The 20,594-nt window shown below is 34.6% G+C and overlaps 3 protein-coding genes and 1 long non-coding RNA gene across 4 annotated transcripts; 2 read left to right on the forward strand and 2 right to left on the reverse strand.

Moving 5' to 3' along the window:
* Nucleotides 1-250: 250 nt before the first annotated feature.
* LOC132604161 (uncharacterized) lies at nucleotides 251-4,664 on the forward strand. Its single transcript, XM_060317530.1, has 5 exons — nucleotides 251-401; nucleotides 1,469-2,110; nucleotides 2,294-2,844; nucleotides 2,947-3,559; nucleotides 3,992-4,664. The coding sequence occupies exons 2-4, from the start codon at nucleotides 1,506-1,508 to the stop codon at nucleotides 3,354-3,356; spliced, it is 1,566 nt and encodes a 521-aa protein (XP_060173513.1). The 5' UTR covers nucleotides 251-401; nucleotides 1,469-1,505; the 3' UTR covers nucleotides 3,357-3,559; nucleotides 3,992-4,664.
* On the forward strand, nucleotides 3,443-4,432 carry LOC132601886 (uncharacterized). Its single transcript, XM_060314940.1, has 2 exons — nucleotides 3,443-3,559; nucleotides 3,992-4,432. The coding sequence occupies exons 1-2, from the start codon at nucleotides 3,443-3,445 to the stop codon at nucleotides 4,430-4,432; spliced, it is 558 nt and encodes a 185-aa protein (XP_060170923.1).
* A 2,039-nt stretch (nucleotides 4,665-6,703) lies between the features above and the next one.
* LOC132601887 (uncharacterized) lies at nucleotides 6,704-10,586 on the reverse strand. Its single transcript, XM_060314941.1, has 7 exons — nucleotides 9,816-10,586; nucleotides 8,976-9,449; nucleotides 8,794-8,886; nucleotides 8,573-8,698; nucleotides 7,712-7,939; nucleotides 7,346-7,628; nucleotides 6,704-7,264 (listed from the first exon to the last, which is right to left on the reverse strand). Exons 1-7 carry the CDS (start codon nucleotides 10,584-10,586, stop codon nucleotides 6,966-6,968), a joined length of 2,274 nt encoding a protein of 757 aa, XP_060170924.1. The 3' UTR covers nucleotides 6,704-6,965.
* A 2,252-nt stretch (nucleotides 10,587-12,838) lies between these two features.
* LOC132602575 (uncharacterized) lies at nucleotides 12,839-13,664 on the reverse strand. Its single transcript, XR_009567828.1, has 3 exons — nucleotides 13,225-13,664; nucleotides 13,070-13,134; nucleotides 12,839-12,988 (listed from the first exon to the last, which is right to left on the reverse strand). It is a non-coding gene; the product is annotated as an uncharacterized LOC132602575 (long non-coding RNA).
* Nucleotides 13,665-20,594: the final 6,930 nt, after the last annotated feature.

Below are 20,594 nucleotides of genomic sequence, written 5' to 3' on the forward strand. Positions count from 1 at the left end.
ACCAAATATAGCTACCATTCCAATATTACAGCTAGTAGCTAATATTATGGCAAAAAACATATTAATTTTGGTGTATTTGGAATTCTTCAAATACACGGATATGTGGCATGTAACGTGTATGATAAAAACAAATCCCTGGATATTAGGCACTAGTCATGCGTTTAATATGGAAAGGTGAAATTAAATATTTTACAATCTCTTCCAGCAAATTAGAATCCCATTAATCACACGTTTTTCCTTCTCTCTCTCCTTATTCTTCTTAGTAACGTAAAATCAATCTTCAAAAAAATTCAAAACACAGGGAACTCAAAAAACAGAGGTTTTGATGACACAAAAGCAAATTTGGAGAAAATCTTTTACAAATCAAACTCACTGTACAAACTGTTGAAGTACCGCTTTTGGTGAGTTATGGTTTTGTGGAATTTGATTTTCGTTTTTATGTTTTATTATCTCTATTATTATGTTTTTATATTTTAGGCAGTGATTTGTTCATCTCTATATGTAGTGCCGTCAGTTCATCAATGTGAAAAAAAAAAATACACAGACAAACGACTTCGTGTATTTTTTTTTTTGTGAATCAGAGATGATCTACATATTTGTTTGAATGTTTTGTTACAGCTTTTTTTAAATGTTTTGTGAGCTTGTATTTGAACAAATGAAAACTGATTATCATTTCTGTGTTTTTTAACAAATGAAGAGCTGATTATCATTAATGTGTATTTGAACAAATGAAGAACTGATTTTCAGGTATTTGAACAATTTTGGGTATGTGCTGTTACACCCAGGTGTGTATTTGAACAAAGGAAGAACTGATTTTGACGTTTCTGAACACTGGTTTTGTATTTTTTGTTACAACTAACTGTGTATTTGAACAAATGAATAACTGATTTATTTGAATTTGAATACTTTTGGGTATGTGTTGTTACACCTAGGTGTGTATTTGAACAAAGGAACAACTGTTACAGCTTTGTTTGAATGTTTTGTGAGATTGTATTTGAACAAATGAAGAACTGATTTTCATGTATTTGATCACTTTTGGGTATGTGCTGTTACACCTAGGTGTGTATTTGAACAAAGGAAGAACTGATTTTCATGTATCTGAACACTGGTTTTGTATGTTTTTTACAACCAACTGTGTATTTTGAACAAATGATGAACTGGTTTTCATGTATCTGAACACTGGTTTTATATGTTTTGTTACACCTAACTGTGTATTTTGAACACCTTTTTGGTATGTTTTGTTACACCTAACTACATACAAGTAAATACATATAAAGATTTGAGTGTATGTGTATTGTCCTGACATATGTGTTAATGTATTTGAAGCACCAATGAACTGCATGTCCAATAATACGCATATATTCAAATCTTTGTGTCATAATTTGTATATATTTTGTATGTGTTGATTTTATCCATTGTTAGTTGTTTTCTAGAATAATCCCATATTTTATTTGATAATGTATTTCAGGAATTTACCAAGCATATTGAATTCGGTTGCAGGAAAAATGTCGTATATCTCTTCGTTAATTAGACACTGTGGTACTTGGAATAATGAGAACCGTTATGTGAATTTTAAAATCGATGTTGTTGTTTTCAAGGAGTATTCAACATATATGGATTTGTTACAGACAATTGCAACACAGTTGAAGTTAGACACGTCCAGAACAGAAATATACATCAAATACATGGTGGAGGGTAGTAATATGCCGATGGAAATACACAATGATATGGGTGTCAGAGTTTACGTGGATTTGAAGAAAGAGAATAAACAGTTAGCAATGTATCCTTTGTGCATAACTTGTAATGATAAACGCCTTGACAACTGTGTATCTGATGAAAGTTGTATTCAAGGGGAGATTTTGCAACTTGGATACACAAGTCAGTTCGATTCTATGAAAACAGTCGGTTGTGTAGACTTTGCGTCTTCAAGTTATATCAAGGATGTTGCTATATTTGAAAAAGACACCAATCTAATTATCGAAGACAAAAACCAAAAAGAGGTTGTTGTTGATCAAGTCTACAAGGACAAAAATACATTAAAGGCTGTGATGGCAAATTATGCAATTTCACATAGGTTTAATTTTCGTACGGAGAGGTCTAATGCAATAAGGTACGGTAAAAGGTCTTATAGTGTGTATAATGTTATGTATTTATATTGTATAAGTTGATTTATTCAAATATTTTGTCTTATCAGAAATTGTGCTATGTATTTAACTGTTCTATCATATTATATGCCTTTTATTGACTGATGTTTTTTTACTTAATTTATTTATGTTGATCTGTGTATTTGTAGCTACACACTTGTGTGTGTGTCCGAAGAATGTAATTGGAAATTCAGGGCATCAAGTGTTGGGAAATCAGAAATGTTCTTAGTCAGGGAGTTCCGTGACAAGCATACATGTCCGCTAAAGGATAAAGTGTATTCGCAACGGCATGCCACAAGTTGGTTAATAGGAGGGATTGTTAAACCCAAAGTAGCCAACCATAAGAGGAAATACACACCTAATGACATAGCGGATGATGTATTGAAGGACTTTGGCATGGATGTGTCTTACATGGTCGCTTGGCGGGCTAAAGAGAGGGCTATGAAGGACTTAATGGGTGAGCCAGCAGAATCATACAATAAGTTACCCAGATATCTATATATCATGGATAAAACATATCCTGGGTCGCATATACGAATGCGCAAGTCCCATGACAACGAGTTCCTTTATGTTTTTATAGCATTATATGCATTTATCAAGGGCTTTGAGTGTTGTAGACCCATTGTGGTAGTAGACGGGAGCCACCTTAAAACAGCATACAACGGCACATTCGTTTCAGCAAGCACACTAGACGGTGCAGGTAAGCCAAAAACACATATATATTATGAAAATGAAATATTGTATATATTAAATTTATAAATACATACTAATTTCTTTTGTTTAAACGCAACTGAATGTGCAGGCAATATACTTCCCTTAGCATATGGTGTGATAGATTCTGAGAATGACAAGTCTTGGACGTGGTTCTTTGAGCGGTTCAGAGAAGCCTATGGAGTTAGAGAGAATATGTGTATCGTATCCGATAGGCATGAAAGCATAAACAAAGTTGTATGTCTAACTTATCCAAATGTTCTGCATTACGCGTGCATATGGCACTTGTGGGGTAACGTATGTAAGAATTACAAGAAGAGTAAAGATGTATTGAGTCCAGTGTTTTATGCAATGGCAAAGGCATACACACAGGATGAATTTGATGAGTTGATGGCGAAGGTTGTTAAGGCAGATATTCGGGTGGCAGAGTATTTGGATTTAGCTGGAAGAGAAAAGTGTGGGCTAGAGTGTATGCATCTGTTAACCGAGGGTGGACCATGACTTCGAACATATCAGAGTGTATCAATCGTCACCTTGTAGCGGCAAAAGAACTGCCTATATTTGATTTTCTTGAAGAAATTAGGAAGATGTATGGTAGATGGAATTACACTAACCGGAGGAACGGTACATACACGTTCACAACACTCTCTAAGAAGTTCCAGGAGAAGCTATCAATAAATGAGTATCTATGTTTACGTATGACGGTACGTTTAAATTAAATTCATTTAAAATATACTTTAATGACCTGCAGTTATCGTTAGCTGCGTGTGATTTATTTGGCTGTATTTGGATGCTCAAATTTTTTCATCGTATCTGTTCTATTATTCTGTAATTGTCGGTTGCAGGTTTGTCATGTATTTGATATGTTTTGGCTGTATTAGTCAGGTTCTATTTGTATATGTGTGCAAGCTATTCTTTATTTTTTTTTCTTTTATTTATTACACATCCTATACTTTAAATACAATGTTAATGTAGCCTGCATCAAATGTTGAAATCTTAAGGTTGATTTGTCTTTGTTATTTTTAAAGTTCAAGCATGTTTGAGGATGTATTTGTATGTATTTGTGTAAAAGCATATTGATGTATTTGTATTTATTTTACTGCATACTCAACAAATACAACTAATGACTTTTGTAGGTGGAACCATCAACCGAATATGTGTACACAGTCCATGATGGAGGAAGGCGTTTTGTTGTTTGCTTGAAAAACAAAACTTGCAGTTGTCGTATGTTTCAAATAGATGAAATTCCTTGCCCACATGCTTGGGCTGTATTAAAAAAGAAAAATCTAAAAGCTGATGATTATTGCTCAGAATTGTTCAAACCGGAGACTGTGGTGAAAACATTTGATATACCTGTGGATCCTTTCCCTGACGAGCGTGAATGGAAGATTCCCACATACATCTTGGAGGATGTAGTTTTGCCACCAAGATACAAGAGACCGCCCGGTAGGCCGAAGTTGAAGCGTGATAAGCCGTTAAGGGAATTGCTTATTGGTAAAAAAAGACATGCTTGCAGCACTTGTGGACAGCTGGGACACAATAGACGTTCATGTAGTTTTGAGCCTCGGAAGAAGTGATTTTTTTTTATTATTTATTTATAGCCATTTGCATTTGTTATTAAAAATACGTTGTTTTTTTTTTTTTTGCGATATTCGAATAAAGGTAGTTAGTTTAAATAGATTACTTAGTTCCGAATAATATAACTTACATGAAATACACACTGTGAATGATGACATAAGTTCATAATCCAACATAAGATATAAAAATACACATATATCTCGTGTATTGTTATATATTTAAATGCAATAACATCTTGATATGTTCATAAGAAAAAACTGCACATGTATTTATCTATGTTGGAAAACTGTGTATTTGGATAAACTTAAAATATATTAAAAAATGCTCAACTTGATGGAATACATAGTATGAATGATATAACAAAATGTGGTAATTTGAAACTTGAGTGTATTTGGATATACTTAAAATATATTTAAAAAAGCTCAACTTGATGTAATACACAGTGTGAATGATATAACAAAATGTGTTAATTACAAACTTGAATCCCACTAGATTGTTAGTTGGTAATCCAACGTATGATAAACTGCACATGTATGTTGTGTATTTGTATATATTTGAATGCAGTAACAACTTGGTAAGTTCATAATCCAACATAGATAAAACTGCAAAACATATATTGTGTGTTTGGTCAGCTGTGTATTTGAAAATAGACAAATATACTCAAATTACTCAACTTGATGTATTTTGAATGCAGTCATAATAGCTGAATATTGGTAAATTAAAAATTGAGTGACACCAAATTGTAAAATACTTCTAAAACCAAAAAATGTGTGCCAAACTAGGTTCACTTAAAACTAATCACAAATCCGGTATTGATCTAAAGTTATAAATCAGTACTAATCAAACATCGATTGCATCAACAGATGTGTAATCTATGGCTGGCCTAATTGGTCTTGGTGGCACCTCATTATCGCTCTCAGCGTCGTCCGCTACCTTTCGTTCAGCGTAGTCCCATAGGAGTGCACCATATCTAATACGCATCATGTTTGCATCAATTGTAGCTGGAACCACTCCACCCGAGCTCAAATACTCAGCAAATAATGCCACGTAAACATCACAATCCCTGGAAAAAAGATGTATGAGAAAAATTAAGAATACTATACACTTTGATGAGGTAAAAAAATATTTATTAATAAGTACAAATACATATGTGCACACATGTATTTGAAAAGTGTTTGAGCTTGATTTTTAGTTTATCAATTGTTAGAAAATACATAAATACTTTAAAAAAAAATACATGAACAACTTACATGCTACCACTGGCCTGCTGAGGCAGATTTTCCGCATAGACTACTTCAAGACTATCATTTTGTGTCTTATCCGCATAAGCCGAGTTTTTGACCAAATCTATGCTTTTTTGGTCTACGAAGAATCCACCAATATGTAGGAAACGTTGTAGAAGTGTAGCAAGTTTCTGTACTTCAGCCCTAACAACTGCATTATGCCCTGCTGCTTGATACGAGTCATACACGTAAAGACGTCTGTCCATAAAAAATAAGGATACCCAAAGACACAAAAATACGTGCTTAGAAAAAAGGTATCAAAATCTTCCTTCAAAATACAGCGAACACTTATCTTAACAATATATATATATATATTAAATTACCTGTCCTTGAATGAAAGCACAACCAATATCCAGTGATTTTGTTCTTGTATGTTGATTGGAATCAACACATTGTCAACCGTATGCCACGGGACATTTGCAAGAATCCTGTGCCCCTTCACGTACTCACATAACACTTGCTCTTCGTTGGCCACATTGGTTTGAGTTTCAAGATTGTGATAGGCACTTTAGACAACATCAACCTTCTGCCTGAATACACAGTCCACCGTGGTGAATTTGTAATTGATCCTATTGTCATACTTGCCTTTCTTTCAAAAGTAGTAGAAAATGACGTCGATGTGCTACAATCATAAAAATACAGTAGTTAAAAACACAAAAAAAAATACATGACCTATTTAAAAATAACTAAGTGTATAGTTCAGCTATATTGCACCTCATCATTCCATAGTTGGCAAGGCATTGATAAAAGGTAGAACCAATTTTTATCGGCGACAGTTGTGATGCCAAAATTGTACTCGACCCCATGCTCAAAAACTGCCATCTTCTTTTTGTATCTTCCTTATAGTTTCTATAAAAGAAAAATACATAAATACTCATCATCCATTATGTTTTGGGAGTATCTTGTTGTAGCTTCTGTGCAATATGAAAAACTGTTTGAAAAAATAAAATCCTCAAAAATTGTTTTCATCTCAAAAACACATACACATACAGAGACAAATGAAAATGGTATGTGTGAAAAAATAATAAATATGACAGTATAACACACATACAGAAAGATACATACACATAGAGCGAGACAAAAATAAAGCAGTATGTATGCCAAAAAAAATCAGTATGTATGCCAAACAAAAAATCAAGTTGAACATGAATGCAAAAAAAAAAAAAAAAAAAAAAAAAAAAAACAGGTCAAAAAAGATATACTAGTAAGTCTTACAAAGAACAAGATGACCAAAAAAAACAAAGAAAACTTATGTTATGATATCTCGAAAACACATACACATACACAGAGACAAAGAAAGGGGTGTGTATAGCAAAAACAAAAACAAGATGACCGGTATTGATAAAAAGAACAAAATGACCAAAAAAACAAAATCTGTACTTGTGGATAAAAAAACATACTTGTTATCGTGCCTAACAAGTAATCCGTGACGAAGCCACACACGGTATTGATCAAGAAGTTGTACATCAAGTGGACCGATAATGGGATCTTGCTCAAATGGAAATTTTTTGTCAAAAATAGACACATGGATCTTCGACGAACTGCTTCCTGTGTAATGCATAATGAAGAAGTAACATATGTTTACATAAATACGTGAAAAACGTTAATAAATGTGAATAAAATACATACCTGAAGCTGAACCAAAATCTGTCATGTATGGTGAACTCTTGTATCTACTGGGACGAGTGGCTCGAGACATTGATGGATGCAAAATCACTTGTTTTCCAGGAGTCTGGCTTGGTAAAAACTCGTCGGGAAACAACCACTGAGATAGAGGTTTTGCGTCCGTAACTGCAATATAGGGCTTCTCAGATACAATATGATCAATGTGTTCCCCGGCATCTTGTTCTTTAACTGATTGTGTAGCTATGTCTGAGGCAGCTATATCAGCTAGGACCTGTGCTATCATGCCCTGATTGAACAAAAAGGTACATTTTTTAAAGTCGCTTGTATTTTTCGTACACTAAAACATTTGATAAAATCCATATAACGTACCTCACTATTGTTCGATGAATCATCTTGTCGAGTGGCATCAGATTCATGGTTTCCTTCATCTTTATCTTTCTGTGATACATCACAAGGGAACTGGGCTGAGCTCTTAGGTTCTCCTGAAAGATCACCTCCGTCATTAATCTCTTCAGTCGAAGCTTTTAGTGTATCCCCACTCTCGTTGCAATGACCGACTCCAATATCTGGCACATCTCCCTGTCCTGTCTCCACTCCCTTAAAGATATTTTATAAAAAAGATAAAATACATGAATCAGTTAATTCAAATAAAACCAAATGAATCGATAAAACCCGAACATTGTAACTGAAATATACCAAAATACATCACAATAAAAAAATAGTATAACAGTAACCCAATTAAAAACAAAAATTCTATAAATACATGCTCACCGATATTTAATCGTAACTGTGTACGTTCATGATACTTGTAACTATGTATTTGACCAAAAATGAAGAACTGATTTTCATGTATTGTTACACTTTTTTTTTAATGTTTTGTTACACATATTTTGCACAGAATTGTACGTTCATGCTACCCGTAACTGTGTATTTGAACAAATGAATAACTGATTGTTATGTATTTGAACTCTTTTTTTGCATGTTTTGTTACAACTAACTGTGTATTTGAACAGCTGAAAAACTGATTATCATGTATCTGAACACTTTTTTTGTATGGTTTGTTACACCTAACTATGTATTTAAAAATCAAGCAACTACAATTTTATGTATTTGACAGACCAATTATATGCTTTGATTTCTATTTTCTACCCATATCAACTGCACATGTATATTGTTCCTTACAATATACTGGTGCACGTTATAATTTATCTGCAGATACATAAGACTTACAATTGCTGAATCTACATGGCCTGTATCCGTCTCCATTTGAATGTCATCCCCATGGTCCATGTAGTCGTCCGCTGGCTGATGTATGTCAGCATCGGGAAGATGAACTGGAGCCTCGCTGTCAGCACCCTAAGAACAAAAAGGTGTATTTGATAAATATATTCATGAATTGTGCGGATATACTAAAAAAACAATTGTCGACGTGTTGATTTTTTTTTCCAGACCTTTTCAGAAGTTTGATGCCCTTTGATAAGGTCAAAAACCCTGTCGAATTTTGCATCCATGGCTTTGCGAAGATCCTTTAATTCAGCATAAACCTATTTTTTCATATAAAAAAAATCGTTAAAATGCATTGCTTATTAATACATAACTAAAATAACATAAGTAACATCATAAAAATACTTACATTGTTCTTAAACTCGTTAAGTTCCTGCCTCAAAGTTTTGATGTCATCTGATTTGCTGGTATTTGGAGCATCATCAGAAACACGGTCGGGATGGAGACGGGGGGTGGTTGGACATGACTTTTCCTTTTCCTTTGTTGCAACAGACTTGTTTGATGCCAAAATAGGACGTCTGGTAGATCGTCCACCCCTAGAATGAGTAACAGTACTTGGGATTGGAGTTGCTGTATTGTCCACTGTCTGTGGTACAGTTCGCATCTGTTTCGGCTTCTTGTGTGGTGGAGATTTTGATGCATCCTTCTTTTGAGGTTGTTTTGCAGCAGCCAAGTGGGGTGGTGTGGAACTGAAATCATCATAATCATCTGCAACCTCATGTGTGTTGGTGGTTGCTGCAGTTCTGTTGCTGAGATATGGACGTAGTCCAAGAGTCTCAACCTCAGAAATGACCGGCACAATATTATTATATGTAACATGGTCCTGCAAAATGAACATATGTGAGTTGACCGTTACATATATTTTGTGTACAAATACATGCTTTAGTTAAAATATTATTGAAACTAGTACTTTCATGAATGTGACAGTGAAACTGATTTTGCATGTATTTGAACATAACAAAATACTTATAACTCATATGTTCAAATACATGATAATGATCATATGTACAAATACATAAAAAATATATATACAAATACATGATAATAAATGGTTCAAAGACTGTGTATTTGTGATAAAAAGGAACAAAGACTGTGTATTTGTGATAAAAAGGAACACCTATGAAAATACAGTTCAAAAAACACATGTTTGCTAATGTATAAAGCCACTTCAGTTAGGATAGAGACCTACCTCAGATACGTCATCCTTGAACATCCCAGTCATCAGGTGGTTAAATGATGGTGTTGGGTCTACTGTCTTCCAATTTAAGATCCTGGGGAATCGGTCTCCATTTCTTACGGCTAAATCTGGGTCCACATTGGAACAACACTCATATAACCATGCTTGAATAGCAAATGGAAAACCCCGAAGACAGTAATACTGTTTCGGCTTGTCCATCTTATTGTGAATGCTTTTAATCAAATCAACAAATGCTTCCTTGCCCCATGTGTAGTCCTTGTACCGTCCACTGTCTACCGGGTCAAAATGAAGTCTTGGAATTAAGACGTTCCTCTTCTCACCTGAAAGTATGTAGTTATGAATGAAATACAGCACCGCAATCTTTAAAGCGTCTTGATCTGCATCATCATCTACACCCCAATTCTTGTCATTGAAGCACTCATTTAGCTCCATCTTTTTAACGTTTTTTTTGGAACCACCAAAGTATTTTTCCAACAGTCCATTTTTACCCTCGTTAAAAACGATTTCTTCACCATAACACTTTAACCCGGACATTAATGCAAATTCAAATAGAGAAAATGTCAATTCAGTCCCATTAATGTTAATAACAAAAGCATCAGGTGTGCTTTTCTTCAGCTCTCTGACCATTAAACACCGGAACAGCTGCCCTTGGACTTCACAATGTTGCATCTGCAAGTATTTTCCAAATATAGTTTTAGAAAATAGCTGCTGCTGTCTTTCTGTAAGTTTGTCCTCCAAGTCCTTTTTTATATTGTAGTTCATGTACGAAACATATCGTATATGATGAGTTGGAGGAAATTTAACAAGGAATTTAGGGTCCTGAAAAAAAGTCATATGTAGATAAAAATGAGTATCAAATATGTAATATAGGAAAAAAACAACAACATTACGGCAATGTATATGTAATCAAGTTTCTGTGTATTTTATGCTCGAATTGGCTCAGATACATGATAATCAGTTTTTCAGTCGTTCAAATACACAATTAGTTGTAACAAAACATGCAAAAAAATAGTTCAAATACATGATAATCAGTTATTCATTTGTTCAAATACACAGTTACAGGTAGCATGAACGTACAATTCTGTGCAAAAATATGTGTAACAAAACATTAAAAAAAAGTGTAACAATACATGAAAAACAGTTCTTCTTTTTAGTCAAATACATAGTTACAGGTATCATGAACGTACAAATCTGTGCAAATACATATAATTCATATGTTCAAATACATGATATTTAGTTAATCATTTGGTCAAAAACACATTTAGGTGTAATGATAAGTTGGTATTTTACCAACTTATCTCTTCTTTAATCTTATATTTTTGCTATGTTTGCTTGAGAAAATAGTGCATTTAATATCATTTACATCTATTTTACAGGTTTTATATGATTTATAAGTGATCGGAAGAAACCAAGTGAAAATAAAGTCAAAAAGAGGTCAAATTGGACAGATTTGCAAAACTGTCAAAACTGGACAGTTTTGCAAAAACGGGACAGATTCGCAAAAAACGGGCAGAACTGCAAAAACGAAAATCTGGGGCATATTTTGTCATTTTTTGGACTTGGAAAAATTTGGAAACATAAAAGGAAGACTAGGGGGCAAAAACATATCATCTTTGGAACAACACACAAGTTCTTGGAGGCTAGGGTTCATCACTAACACCTTGGAAGAGAAGATTTGGAAGCACCCAATGAGAAATTCTTTACCCATTTCTTCTACTCTTGCTTTGTATTGAATATTTATGTGTGTAGTATTTCATTTCAATACTTGAACCTTGTTTATGGAAGTATATATTGTTTAAGTTTGGATTGAATCTCTTGTTTTGCTTATGTGTTGAATGATTTTATTCCTAATGAAGTGGGTTATTGTTTCTTTAATTAATCTCATTTTGAATGATTCTTAAGGGAGTAGCTAACCCTAAGACTTGCCCATTTATTTCGATTTAAACTTTGAAGAGGAAAACTCGGGATTGGGAAAGATTAATTAACAAGAATTTGGGGTGTTAACCCTCATCTAATGGAAATCGACCTAGGGATAGGCGACGCCACTTGTAGCCATATTCGGGTGTTCTTAATGCTCCTAATTGCTTTAGGGATATTCAATTAGGTAGTCTAGTTAGTCTTCGGAAGAAGCTAATTTAGAGTCATTATCCGAGGCTAAGTAATATAAACTCACCATTATTTGTAAATCATGAAGTACATTGGATCGTTACTTGAGCGTAGTTTCCCTTGTATCCATGCTTGTGGTCATTGATCATTTTACTTGCTTTCTAGGTTAGTTTACATTTTTGCATTAGTTATAATTTTCTCCAAAACCAAAATATTATCCATCGTTTGGCTTTAGCTATTATTGGTGAAAATTCCTACTTTTCCTAATCGCCTACATATTGTTCTCTGTGGGATTCGACCCCGACTCATAGTTGGGTAATTATATTTGCATACGACCGTGCTCATTCTAATTAATAGGGTGGATTTGGACGTTATCATGTAACAGAACATATAAATGTTTATAAAAAATACATATGACACGTGTTCAAATACATGATTGTCAGTTAGGTGTAAACAAAACATACAAAAAAAGTGAAAAAATACATGAAAATCAGTTCTTCATTTGTTCAAATACACAGTTACCTTTACCATGAACATGCAAGTCTGTGCAAATGCATATAATTCATATGTTCAAATACATGATATTAAGTTACTCATTCCTTCAAATACACATTTATGGTGCAACAGAACATGCAAATTTATAACAAAAATACATTTAACACTTGTTCAAATACATGATTGTCGTTCCTCGCTTGTTGAAAAACACATTTATACGTGCCAAAACACATGATTTGATAAAAAAATATCAAAGTCCCAGGAATTGAACATCAGTAATAGCAAAGATTGATGTACATTCTAGCTACACATACATTTTAACCAAAAAAACATATATATTAAAAGAAATACTTGTTTCTTCACAGGTAATTGATCTTCTTCTGCTTCAGCCTCTACGACTTGTTTCCCCTTGCTAGCCGGAACAACATCAGTAGTTTTTTTCCTCTTCGTCACTGTAGCCGCATCTATTTTGTTTGACAATTTAGCAATTGGTGGATTTGGAATTCTGCGAGGATCATGTATATTCTTGGAACGCCTTTCAGTAGCCATTTTATCGGCAGAGGCTGCAACAACATTATGTTGTTGTTGAGAAATCCCCAAATCAAACGAAGGAAAAACTATATTTTGAACTGTAAATGGTATACCTCGAGTAACCCTATTAGGTGTTGCTCCGTCTGCCATTAACAGGTGAGTTTAATTGCTCGAAAACCTAAACAAATAGAAGTTGAATACACTTCAAAATCTGAAAAATATGAAGTAGTCATGAGCAAAATACACTAATAGAATGTAAAATACTTACCCCAATATAACTTTCCCCAATTTTCGCATAAGCTGATTTGAAGCTGAAGAATCTTGAAGGAAGGTATTGGAGAAGAAAAAGGAAAGGATTGGAAGTTGAATACGGTTCACAATCTTTGAAAATATGAAATTATTCTGAACAAAAATACACCAATAGAATGTAAAAACCTATCCAAATACAACTACCCCAAATTTCGCAACAGTGGTTAGAACGTGGTGAAACGTGAAGGAAGCTAGGTGAGAAAAAAATGGCAAGGATTAAAGTGGCTGGAGAGAGAATCAGACTAATTAATTGAATAACCGTTAAACGTGGGATTTGGGGATGGGGGGAGTGTTTTACGTGTGTATTTGGCATAGTAACTAGAAGTTGCTGATATAGCTATGTGCAGTAATTTTAAAAAGTACTTTAGTTACTATTTATAAATAATTTAAAGGGTAGTTATTATTAATAAATATATCTTAAGAGAAGCTACAACCAGTAAAAATTCCTAATTTTTACTCGTAGGGATAAGAAAATTATTAAAATTCGTATTGGCCCACTAGTCTATCTGTTTACAGCACATCAAGATCCAGCTGTCCTTGGAATCAGCACAAACAAATTATTGATGAAATTGATATTCTCATATCATTAGATTGAAAAGTAAGTAAAAATGACGTGATCTTTAATTTTTTTTAAATCATTTACACAAAATTCACTAGTTAAAGTAAAGAGAAAAGACATCATTTAACCCCTGAACTTGGTACGAAAATTCACTTTAACAATTAAATTTAAGTTGTATTGTTGTATTTATATACCCCTCTTAACAACTTTCATTTCAATTATTTTCTACCCCAAATGCTGACGTGACAAAAATAAAAAATAAAAAAATTAAGAGAGTAAACAACACAAAAAGTGGACCCGCTGACATATATATATATATATATATATATATATATATATATATATATATATATATATATATATATATTATACAATTAAAAAATAAAATAAAAATAATATACAATTAAAACATAAAATAATAATAATAAAAAAATGGGCCCCATAATTTCAACCTCCTTCTTCATTCTCTCCTTCTTCCCCATTCTTCAAAACCCCAGCCCCTCCACCCCGGTTGCCACACCCCACAGTCCCGCCGCCCCCTCCCCCGTTGCCACGCCCCACAGCCCCGCCCCACCACCTTCTTCTTCTTCTTCACCCCACAGCCCCGCCCCCACCACCTTCTTCTTCTTTTTCACCTCACAGCCCCGCCCCCACTACAGCTCCGCCCCACAAATCCCTCCTTTTCTCTATATTCTCATCAATCTTTTCTTTTCATTTTCACCATTTTTTGGTTTCTTGATTTTGGTTTTTGTTTTCTTTCAAAAATAAAGTTATAGAATAATGGTTATGGAAGAAATGAGTTTGCTAATAATAATCATAATGGTTAACAATAACAACCAAAACAACCAATTTGGACGAATTTGAGTGTAAGTGGGACTAATTTGAAAAGGAGTTGGATGAAATTTGTTGGGGGAGATAATGGCGGTGGTTGTGGGTGTGGGTTAAAGATGGTGGTGGTGACTTTTTTTTTCTTTTAAGGGCAGTTCGTCCAAACTAATAATGGCCCACAATAACAACCAAAACAATCAATTTGGACGAATTTGAGTGTAAGTGGAACTAATTTGAGAAAGAATTGGATGAAATTTGGTGGGGAGATGATGGTGGTGGTGGTGGGTGTGGGTTAAATATGATGGTGATGTCACGCCCCGAACCATGGCCAGGGCATAACACGGCACTCGGTGCCTGACTGCATGTGACCGAGCGAACCACATGGCTTCCTGAATCATTATGAGGCATACATGAGCGGAAATATAACGTGAAGTGCATGATGAGCTTTTATAAAACATAGTAAGTAATAATATTAAACATAAGTACTTGATTAAGTCATGAATGCCGACAATATCATAAATGAGCCAAACCGGCTAACCAACTCTGGAAGTCTAACATGACACTTGTCTTGTCTATGAAACCTCTAACATGAGTCTGAAACACGTAACATACTTGTTGGGACAAGGCCCCCAGCATACCTTTAGATGCAAAACTAAATAAGAAAGACAATGCCTAAACCCCGAATGAGATGGGGCTCACCAATAAGCTGGTACGTGCAGATCCTAATGAGCAGAGGCGTCGTCCTGTAAATCCGTACCTGCATCGTGAAATGCAGGCCCCCGGGCAATAAAAAGGGACGTCAGCACATTGAATGTACTGGTATGTAAAGCAACTGAAAGAAATAACATGGGACATGGAATAACATGATAAGAACTGAAACTGAAAACCTGGACATGAACATGAGCATGGTTATATATATATATATATATATAACATGTGTAAAGTATCGTGAGTAGGGAGAGCAGTAAATATAACCGACAACATGGTCTGGTACTTGCATCCTACCAGCAGAACACTCATACCTTGCCAGGGACATGAGATTTAATAATATTATGAAAGGATCCAGTCATTATGAGAGATCGTCCTAAGCATGGGTGGAGCAATCCTCATCCTACGGTGGCTACGTAGTTTCAGGATTTTTGAAGCCTTCTCGGTAATTAATGCAACTCCCAAAAACATGAACATGTAAAATAAGTGGCACTTGTTGCCCATGATTTTCATGAATATAACTTGCTTGTACATGGATATCATAAAATAACTTGTAAACGTGGTTTCATGAAATAACTTGTATTTAGCATTTATGTATCTTGTATCATAGCATGAAAGTAATTATATAATATAGTTGCATGAAAACTTGTAGACATGTAGGATATTCATGAAATAATCATTTTAGTTAAAACATGCATGCAAGAACCCATGGAATACAAGATATTGGTTTTCATGGATTACGGACTGATTCTCAATAATCATATGGAGTTATTAAGAACACAATGATAGAAAAATAGCAATTCATACATAATATAATCATGGACATGGGCCTAGGGTTATCATGAGCATGGTATAGAAACCCTAGTTTAGTAGAGAATCATAATTTATGGATTTTGAGACGTGAGGAAGAACAATGATGTTCCTACACATAGATAGTAACTCTACATACCTGGTAATGCTCCAAACTTGAATTAAAGATTTTAACTTTGAAGAAGATTTCCAAAATCTTGAATTCTTGAACCTTGAGATGGGTTTTCTTGAAAACCCTAGTTTGTGAACAATGATTTCTTGCTTAGATTATTAGAGTATATGTTAGAATTGAGTTGGAAGGGTTTGGATTGTTGCTAGGGCTTGGAATTGTGAATAATGAAATAAAAGAACTCAAGCTTTGAATTTATACAAAAGTGAGGCGGAAGTTATATGGACATATTACACGGTCCGTATAAAGTTATACGGTCCGTATAATATGACCATATTTTATCATGGCTGAAAACAGAACGTTGATTTGAAGCTTCATGAAGTACGGACGAGTTATACAGTCCGTATAAAATTATATGGGCCGTATAACAAGTTCATATAATATGATCAGTGAACAGACTGCACTGTAATCCTTCAGTAAAATGGCCATAAATTTTTGTACAGATGTCCCCTTTACCCCCCCCCCCCCCCCCATAATATACCGTTGGAAAGGTATTTCAAAGAGCTACAACTTTCATTTAGGAAGTTTTCCCAAATTCTTAATTAATAAAGAGGTTATGATCGTTGGAAGTAAGACCTTCTACAAACTCACTTGCAAACATGCCTCGTAAAGTGGCTTCCAACTTTGCTTTGGCCAAAGACATTTCTTATGACTTGATTAGTTTTCAAAACACTTCCTATAACCCTCATATTGGTTCAATTATATTATCATCTTAAGAGTCAAACATTCGCCCGAAGCTACGAGGTGTTACAGGTGATGATTTTTTTCTGAAGGGCAGTTTGTCCAATTTGGACTGATAATAATAATAATTTTTTTTTTTGCGGTGGCGGCAGCAGCGGCGTAGTGGTTGCTAAAGTAGGGTGAGGATGAGGAGAAAAAAGAAGAAAGAGAAAAGGGAGAAGAAGAAGAAAGAGAAAGAGAAAAAATAATAAAAGAAAAACAAAAAATGAAGTGTTGGTAATTTTTGACATGGCAATGACATGGCAACGATGTGGCAATGACGTGGCGCGAGTGTAATACACCTCACCTTGTGAGAGTGGTATTATTTTTTTAGGGTGAAAAATAATTGAAATGAAAGTTGTTAAGGGGGTATATAAATACAACTTAAGTTTAGTTGTTAAAGTGAGTTTTCGTGCTAAGTTCCGGGGTTAAATGATGTCTTTTTTCCAAAGTAAAAGATCAAGTTGTACAATTAATACTTCAAAAAGAGGTATCACCGGTATATATAGTAAACAAAAAATTAAGCTCCATGAGAAAAATATCATAAAATATAAAGTGATGCTTTGATATTCCAAAAAGAAAAAAGTTAAAAGGAGGAAAAAGAAGAGTACTGGAATTCAAATTTTATACGAACAATGTTGTGCAATATTTGCATTTTCAACAAAAAGGTGTTTCTAACTGATGTCACAACTTTTAACCTTTTGAATATTCCAGCACCAATAATTTCATTTTGGTTGTTTATGAAAGAACTTAAGCATCCCACAAAAAACTTCATCGTAATTGGTGGAATGGCTCAAGACTTAATAGATTCCTTTTAAAAAATTATATAACTAGTGATTGATCAGTGTATTAGTATTTAACATTTTTTTGCATGAATATTGTGATCATCCCAAGAGTTACAAAACATAAGTGAACACTTTAATAAATACATGAATTAAGTTGGTTCATAGAATGAGAGGAACATCCATACAATGTTTATTTCATAACAACATAATTGATTACGGATAAGTGTGTTCTCTGATACCGTTGATTCTGAACCCAAGAAAAATTTCATTTCTATTCAAAACGTGTAGCGAGTATTACTAATATTTAGAAACGGCAATTTGAAAGGCCGAACAGGGGCAAAACAGAAATTACCAATATTTGTCAAGGACAATTTTGTATTTAACCCTTTCATTCCACAAGTCTTTTTATTTTCCTACTCCTTTAGATTTAGACTCAGATAGAAGCTTCCACTTTCTTCTACTAAAATCTATTATCTCACAATCGCTCAAAACTCATATCAGTAAACTTTGGTCTCACTGCTTTGAATCTTCAAATTAGGGTCTCAGAAATTCTCTTTGTTCTTCACTCTTCCAATTTCAGGTATCTTGTGATTTTTGGTAGTTTTCCTTGACTCTTTCGTTCTCCCTCCCCCCCCCCGTCACGCCCTGAACCATGGCCTGGGCGTAACACGGCACTCGGGCCTTACTTGCATGTGTCCGAGCGAACCTCATGGCTTGCTTGTCAACATGGCATCAAAACAATATAATCTATATGATGTAATTTAAATAAATCATGAAAATGTAATTTGCGAAAAAAAAGTCTTGAAATTATCTCATAGCATGAAATATCATGGAAACACAATAGTTTGCAAACATAAAAGCATAACTGACTCTGTGAACTAACATATGTCTATGAAACCTCTAAAACATGTCTGAATACTAATTACCAGGACATGGCCCTGGACTACCATAAACTGAATACTAATGCAGACTCCATGTTGAACCCCGAGAGAAGTGGGGCTCACCAATAAGCTAATATCCGAAGTGATCCTACTGCGCAGATGTATGCTCCTGAAAATCGGTATCTGCACCGTGAAGTGCAGGCCCCGGGCAAAAGGGACGTTAGTACATGGTGAATAGTGCTAGTATGTAAAACCTGCTGAAATGAAGAACATGGCACAACATAGATATAGGATATGAACTGAAACTGAATGTAACTTGAACATGAACATGAAACGTAAGTGAAGTCTTAAAACAGCAATCAATAGAAATACTTGTATGTAAAACTACTTGTAACGTAGGGAATGCTATAGTATAACCGACAACATGGTCTGGTACTTGCGTCCTACCAGCAGAACACTCACAACCTTGCCAGGGATATGAGATTTAAGTAATAATAAGCATGTAAGGATCCAAACTGCATAATGAAGGTATTGCCTCCTTGCTGACAACCCTTATCCTACGGTGGCTACGTAGTTTCAGGCTATCTGAGCATTCTCGGTTAACTAAGCAATTCCCCAAAACATGAACATAATATAGTTGGCTAAGAAGCCCATGATTTTTGTGAAATAACTTGTAAATAACTTGTAATCATGATTTCACGAAATAACTTGTAAACATGGTTTCATGAAATATCTTGTAAATATGGTTTCATGAGATAACTTGTCATAGTCTTGCAAATATGTTCTTGATTCATGAGTAATAACAATAGTTCATAATTATATATATATATATATATATATATATATATATATATAATTGACTTGAAAACATGCTTGTAACTTGCTACATAAAATCATAAAGTTTCATATAAACATAATAAGAACACATGAGGAAGAATTCATGATTCATGGATTAAGCTAGGGTTCCTAATAACCGTAATGGAAAATTAGGAATACAATAACGAATATAGATACAAAATTCATGTACATAAATACGGGCTACTAATATGTTGGGTTTAATGCCCTAGGGTTTGAACTTCATGGATATCAAGAAACGGAGCATGGGGAAGAACGTAGAGATTCCCACATGTGGATGGAAGTTCTACATACCTTAATTGCTCCAAAATCTTGAATTAAAGACTTGAATTTTGGAGAAGATTTCCTAAATCTTGATTCTTGAATCTTGAGATGGGTTTTCTTGATAACCCTAGACTAGGAACAATGATTTCTTGCTTAGATTATTAGAGTATATGTTAGAAAGGGATTAGGGACTTGAATTCAACCTAGAATCATGATAAAACTTACCTTGGAAGGTCCTTGAGGTCTGGGACTTGTTCTCTATGAATTTAGGGTGATTTTTCGTGAATGGGGTGTTGGGAAATAAACCCCAAATCTTAAATATAACTTAAAACGCGTAAATCCTACTTTTGACCCGAACCCGACCTTTTATGCGTTGGTTCTGCGACGCACATGCATCGAGCGACCCCCATGCAGACCGATGGTCAGAGAGGGGGTTTTTGTGCGATCGGCCCGCGACGCGGGGCCATCGCACGCGCCTGCACAAGCGACGGGTGTCGGTTCTGAACAGTGTTCGGTAAAATAGGCATAACTTCTTGTACATAGCTCTGTTGGAGACCCATAATATACCGTTGGAAATCTATTTCGAAGGGATACAACTTTCATCAAGGAAGTTTTCCCAAATTCCCAAATAATAAAGGGGTTATGGTCGCTGGAAGTAAGACCTTCTACAAACTCACTTGAAAACATCCCTCGTAGAAAGGCTTCTGACTTTGCTTTGTCCAAAGACTATTCCTATGACTTATTTGTTTT

The sequence above is a fragment of the Lycium barbarum genome, chromosome 7 (assembly GCF_019175385.1).
Source record: "Lycium barbarum isolate Lr01 chromosome 7, ASM1917538v2, whole genome shotgun sequence".
NCBI lineage: Eukaryota > Viridiplantae > Streptophyta > Magnoliopsida > Solanales > Solanaceae > Lycium > Lycium barbarum.